The sequence below is a fragment of the Serinus canaria genome, unplaced genomic scaffold, assembly GCF_022539315.1.
Source record: "Serinus canaria isolate serCan28SL12 unplaced genomic scaffold, serCan2020 HiC_scaffold_407, whole genome shotgun sequence".
In the NCBI taxonomy this organism is placed as follows: Eukaryota; Metazoa; Chordata; class Aves; order Passeriformes; family Fringillidae; genus Serinus; species Serinus canaria.
Genome location: NW_026108521.1, coordinates 2158 through 8030, shown reverse-complemented (window position 1 = coordinate 8030; position 5873 = coordinate 2158). Strand labels below are relative to the sequence as shown.

The following is a 5873-nucleotide window of genomic DNA, read 5'->3' as shown; positions in this document are numbered from 1 at the left end:
TTTCTCTTAGATTTTAGAACAGTGGGCTGTCTGTCTAAATACATTCCTGAAATACTGTCATATTATGGGTGTTATTTTCAAATAGTCTTATTATTAGGAAGAGAGCCTACAAGAACATTTTGTTTATTGACCAGAATGTGAGCAGTCACAACAAAAAGTAAAGGCAAAAAGCCCTTGGACCTACTCCAATGGGTTGACCCGGGGGTGCGTAACCAGGGCAACTGAATCTGCTACTGGATGTTCCTGTTAAATATCCTAATTTATGAACCTTAATAAATTGTTGAAATCAGGCCCCAGGTGTGCCCATCCCCACTGGGACACCTGGAAGCTTTCAATTAATGTTTGATTTTTACTTTACTGTTCTAACACTTTTCCAAGGGGTATTTTTTCTCATTTGATTATATACAACAGGGGGATGAGAGAAGCAGAACAGGAATTGTAATCCCAGAATATTCTGAGTTGAAAGGGACACACAGGATCATCAAAGGAATGTCTGAACATTTACAGGGTCTCCAGAACTGTAACTTTGGGTGGTCAGTCTCTCTGCTGGGAGCCTCCCAAAGGGCCCTCAGCCACTCCTCAGCCCTGGACAGCAGCAGCATCACCTCTGCAGGGCCCAGCAGGGCTCTCCTGAGCTGCCCTTGCCCACCTGCACACAGAGCCTGCCCCAGCCAGGGCCCTGCACACAGGCAGGTTTCTGTAGGGCCGGGCCAGGGCACACAGGGTGGGATGGGCTCTGTGAGCGCTGGCAGGGACAAGGCTCCTCTCAGGAGGGAATGTCCAGGCCCAGGGAGATGCAGAGATGGTTCCTCAAGAGACCCTAAACACAGGCCTGGCTGCTCCGGGCACACTTAGCCAGCACAATTGGAGCTCAGGCAGGGACCTGGGTAAAGGTTTTCCCAGAGCAGGAACAAGGCTGGGTGAGTCCCAGCAGGACAGTCTGCAGGGAACGGCCTTGGTTTGGCTCAAAGCAGCCTCTCCTGACTTGTCTCTGTCATTTACCCATGAACAGGTCCCAATGGGCAGCCACAGCAAATGTCCAACAGCAGCTCCATCAGCCACTTCCTCCTGCTGGCATTGGCAGACACGCGGCAGCTGCAGCTCCTGCACTTCTGCCTCTTGCTGGCCATCTCCCTGGCTGCCCTCCTGGGCAACGGCCTCATCATCAGCGCCGTAGCCTGCGGCCACCACCTGCACACGCCCATGTTCTTCTTCCTGCTCAACCTGGCCCTCAGCGACCTGGGCTCCCTCTGCACCACTGTCCCCAAAGCCATGCACAATTCTCTCTGGGACACCTGGACCATCTCCTACACAGGATGTGCTGCACAGCTCTTTTTCTTTCTTTTCTTTGTCTCAGCAGAGTATTTCCTCCTGACTGTCATGTGCTACGACCGCTACGTGTCCATCTGCAAACCCCTGCACTACGGGACCCTCCTGGGCAGCAGAGCTTGTGCCCACATGGCAGCAGCTGCCTGGGCCAGTGCCTTTCTCATTGCTCTGCTGCACACAGCCAATACATTTTCCCTGCCCCTGTGCCGGGGCAATGCCCTGGGCCAGTTCTTCTGTGAGGTGCCCCAGATACTCAAACTCTCCTGCTCACACTCCAACTTCAGAAAACTGGGAATTCTTGCTCTTAATGTGTGTTTCAATTTCAATTGTTTTGTGTTCATTGTTTTCTCCTATGTGCAGATCTTCAGAGCCGTGCTGAGGATCCCCTCTGAGCAGGGACGGCACAAAGCCTTTTCCACCTGCCTCCCTCACCTGGCTGTTGTCTCTCTGTTCCTCAGCAGTGGTTTTTTTGCCTACCTGAAGCCCCCCTCCATGTCCTCCCCATCCCTGGATCTGGCCCTGTCAGTTCTGTACTCAGTGGTGCCTCCAGCCCTGAACCCCCTCATCTACAGCCTGAGGAACCAGGAGCTCAAGGCTGCAGTGTGGAGACTGATGTTTGGATGGTTTAAGCAACATTAAACTGCTAGCCAGTTTCTGCTAATCACTTCTAATAAAAGTCATCTTTGATACTACAAGTTGGTCTCATTTTGGAGGTCCTATTTATCTGTTTCCCTTTTTTAATCTCTTCCACAAAGAAATGTCATTGTTTGTTCCATTTCTCATTTTGTTTCTCTCCACCTTCCCTGTCGTCACAGACTGTGCCAATGAGGGGCTGTGCTCTCAGTGGTTTTGAAGGAAGTAATTGATCTCCCAGCAGAGTTTTCTGCAGAGATTCCCTTTCGTTGCCTTCTCTGGAGCTGCAGCAGCAATGTCTGTGTGCAGAGCTGGGGCAGATCAGTGCTGGCACAGCAGCTGTGCCCAGCAGCAGCAGCACTTGGTGTTGCCAGTGCTGCTCCCATGGCCCTGCCCCGCTGCCCTGGTGGCCCTGGTGTTGCTGTAGGGCCTGAGTGCTCTCGGGCCGGGCACAGCCCTGGGGGTGGCAGTGCCAGGGCTGCAGCAGGGACAGGCCATGGGCACTGCTGGGGCAGCGCTGACACCTCAGGCCAGGCCCTGGGGGCTCCAGGCTCCTTGCCCAGGCTCTCTCAAGAACACACCCAGGCCAATGCTCAGCACAGAAAACCCCCGTGATCAGCCCCAGGGTGGCCGTGGGCAGGCTGGGGGCAAACAGCATGGCTGGGGCTTTGCAAGGGCCCTGGGGGAGATGGGAAGGAGCAGCAGAGCAGGGCTGATCCATCCCCAGTGCTCTGGACAGCCCAGGGCAGTGTCCCAGAGCATCCTCATGGAGCTGCCAACAACATCCCCCCTCTGCAGCCCTGGCCTCTCCCCCAGCTCACACAGGTGCCCCATCCTTGCAGGCACAGGCGCGGCAGCACTGGCTCAGGAGCCCCTGTTTGCATTGCACAGAGCAGGGGGAGCACCCCCATGCTGTTGGTGTGGGGACATGAACCTAAAGGAGCACAAATGCCATCAGCCCCTGGGGCCAGCAAGGGCTGGGGGACACCAGGGAAACCACTCAGCTTTGTCCTGGCCTCTGCAGTCAGCCAGAAAGTTTGTTCCCATCAGCTGGGAGTTTCCTGTCCCACTGCAGACGCTGTTGCTCAGAGCCAGGGCTGCCTGGCAGCCACCCCCAAACTGCCCTGAGCATTTCCTTGGCTTCACCTTTGCTCTCTTTATTCTTTCCTGCTACAAATTTCTTCCTCTTCCCACCGCCGCAAACAGCCCATCCCTGTTTGCCCTTCCCTCTCTGGCCCCACTCTCTATTCCAGTTCCTGACTTGGCACCATGGGAACGTCCCTTGGGGAGCAGGATCATCCTACATGTGCTGCAGGAATTGTCTGCAGGCTCCTGCAGTGCCTCCTGCTGCTCCCCTGCCAGAGGCACCACAGGCCAGGGGGGCACATCTGGGCTGCTGTGTCTGGCTCTGGGGCTCCCTGTTCTGGGCAATGAGGAGGAGCTGCAGAGGCTCTGCAGGACTGACAGGATGGGCTTTGGGGCTGGCAGGAGAAGCTGAGGGACCTGGGCTGCTGGAGCTTCTAAAGAGGAGGCCCAGGGCTCATCCTGCAACTGCTCCAAGGGTGGTTTCAGAGAATCCCAGAATCAGCAAGGTTGGAAAAGGCCTTGGACATAATCAAGTCCAAACAATGTCTTTACACTGCCTTGTCTCCCCTGAGCCTCATCTTCTCCAGAATGAACAACCCCAGCTCCCTCAGCCACTCCTCACAGGACTTGTGTTCTACACTCCTCCCCAGCCTTGTTGCCCTTCTCTGGACACGCTCCAGCCCCTCCATGTCCTTCTTAAATTGGAGGACCAGAACTGGACACAATACTCGAGGTGCTGCCCAGCCAGTTCCTAGCACAGGGGAAGAATCACTGCCCTGCTCCTGCTGGCCACACCATTCCTGATCCAGGCCAGGAGCCATTGGCCTTCTTGGCCACCTGGGCACACTGCTGGCTCATGTCCAGCCTGCTGTCCATCAGTCCCTGCAGGTCCCTTTCTGCCTGGCTGCTGTCCAGCCACTCTGTCCCCAGCCTGTAGTGCTGCAGGGATTGTTGTGGCCAAAGTGCAGGACCCAGCACTTGGGCTTGTTCAACCTGACCTTGTTGGATTTGGCCCCTGGATCCAGCCTGTCCAGGGCCCCATGCAGAGCCCTCCTACCCTCCAGCAGATCAACACTCCCAGCCAACTTGGTGTCACCACGGTTCCCTGAGGCCCCAGAGTGTCCCAATGGTCTCCATGATTCCATGAGGCCTCCTAGTGTCACAATGTCCCTTTGGTTCCATGGGACCCCTTGGTATCCCAAAATCCCTTGGATCATTGGGGCCCACAATGGTGTCACAATGGCCCTTCATCCCCCAAGGCCCTGCTGTGTCCCAATCGATCCTTGGTTCCATGAGGTCTGGCAGTGCAGCAATGCTCTCCTTGGTTCCACAGTGTCACAATGGCCTCTTGGTCCCAAGGCCACCACGGTGTCAAACATGTTTCCTTCATTCCAGGAGTCCCTGAGGAGCAGCACTGGCTCCCTGGTTCCATAGGGCCCTGCAGTGTCACAATGGCCCCATCATGACACCAGGTCCTGCTCTGTCACAATGCTCTGCATGGTTCCACAAGGCCCTGCAGGGTCACAGTGGCCTCTTGGTTCCATGATGCCTTAGAGTGCCACAAGGAATTCCTTGGTGCTGCAGTGCCACAATGGAGCCCTGGTGACACAAGATCCTGCAGTGTCACCAGGGACCCTTGGTTCCATGGGGCACCACAGTGTCACAATTGTTCCCTCAGTTCCCAGAGTCCTTGCAATGGAGCAATGGCCCCTTGATTCCATTGTCCCCAGGCTCTCCCAAGAGTCTCCTTGGTTCCACAGTGTCACAATGGCCCTTTGGTTCCACAAGGCCCTGCAGTGTCACAGTGCCCTCTGTGGTTCCACCAGGACCCAGACTGTCACCATGGACTCCTTGCTTCCATTCAGCCCCACAGTGTCACCATGGCCCCTTGGCTCTGTGCTGCCATGCCATACACAGTGTCACCATGGTCCTCTCAGTGCCACCAGGCCCCCAGTGTCACAATCATCAGAGAATCAACCAGGCTGCAAAAGCCTTGGAGAGCATCAAGTCCAACCTGGGAGCCAACACCACCTTGTCACCAATGCCATGGCACTGAGTGCCACATCCAGTCTTTCCTTAAACACTCCTAGGGGTGGTGACTCACCCACCTCCCTGGGCAGCCCATTCCAATGCCCAATCACCCTTTTTGTGGAGAATATTTATAAATGTCCAGCTTAAACATCCACTGGTGCAGCTGAAGCCAATGTCCTCTTGTCCTTCACTGCTCCCAGGGAGAAGAGTCTGACTGTCCCTGGCTGCACCCTCCTGTCAGGGAGTTGTAGAGAGTGATGAGGTCTCCCCTGAGCTTCCTCTTCTCCAGGATAAACAATCCCATCTCCCTCAGCCATTCCTCACAGGACTTGTGTTCCAGACCACTTCACCAGCCTTGTTGCCCTTCTCTGGACACGCTCCAGCCCCTTCATGTCTCTCCCAAATTGGGGGGCCCAGAACTGGACACAGCACTCGAGGTGCTGCCCAACCAGTGCTGAGCACGGAGAAAGAATCACTGCCCTGCTCCTGCTGGCCACACCATTCCTGATCCCAGCCAGTGCCAGGGGTTGGATGAGGGCAATGGTGGGGAGGGGGTAGGGACAGAGTATGATTGATGGTCACCCATGAAGGGTCTTGATTTTCATATCTATTCAGACTGCATTAGAAGGTTCTGGGGGTCAATATCAACTGGACATTGCTGATATCAATCTACAAAGGGAAAAAAACAAGGACAAAACAGTTCTATCTGCAATGTTTTCAATAGAGTAGATTCACTTTGAACACACTTCTGAAATCTGTTTAATTAACCAGAGAAGACCAAAAAACTTAAATTA

At 54.9% G+C, this 5873-nt stretch overlaps 1 protein-coding gene across 1 annotated transcript; it reads left to right on the top strand.

Moving 5' to 3' along the window:
- Window positions 1-1035: 1035 nt before the first annotated feature.
- LOC127061263 (olfactory receptor 14A16-like) lies at window positions 1036-1968 on the top strand. The gene has a single exon (XM_050987892.1). It carries the CDS (start codon window positions 1036-1038, stop codon window positions 1966-1968), a length of 933 nt encoding a protein of 310 aa, XP_050843849.1.
- Window positions 1969-5873: the final 3905 nt, after the last annotated feature.

What these genes read in the sequence shown, in the direction of transcription:
- LOC127061263 (XM_050987892.1), top strand. Translation starts at nt 1,036, where the DNA reads ATGTCCAACAGCAGCTCCATCAGCCACTTCCTCCTGCTGGCATTGGCA.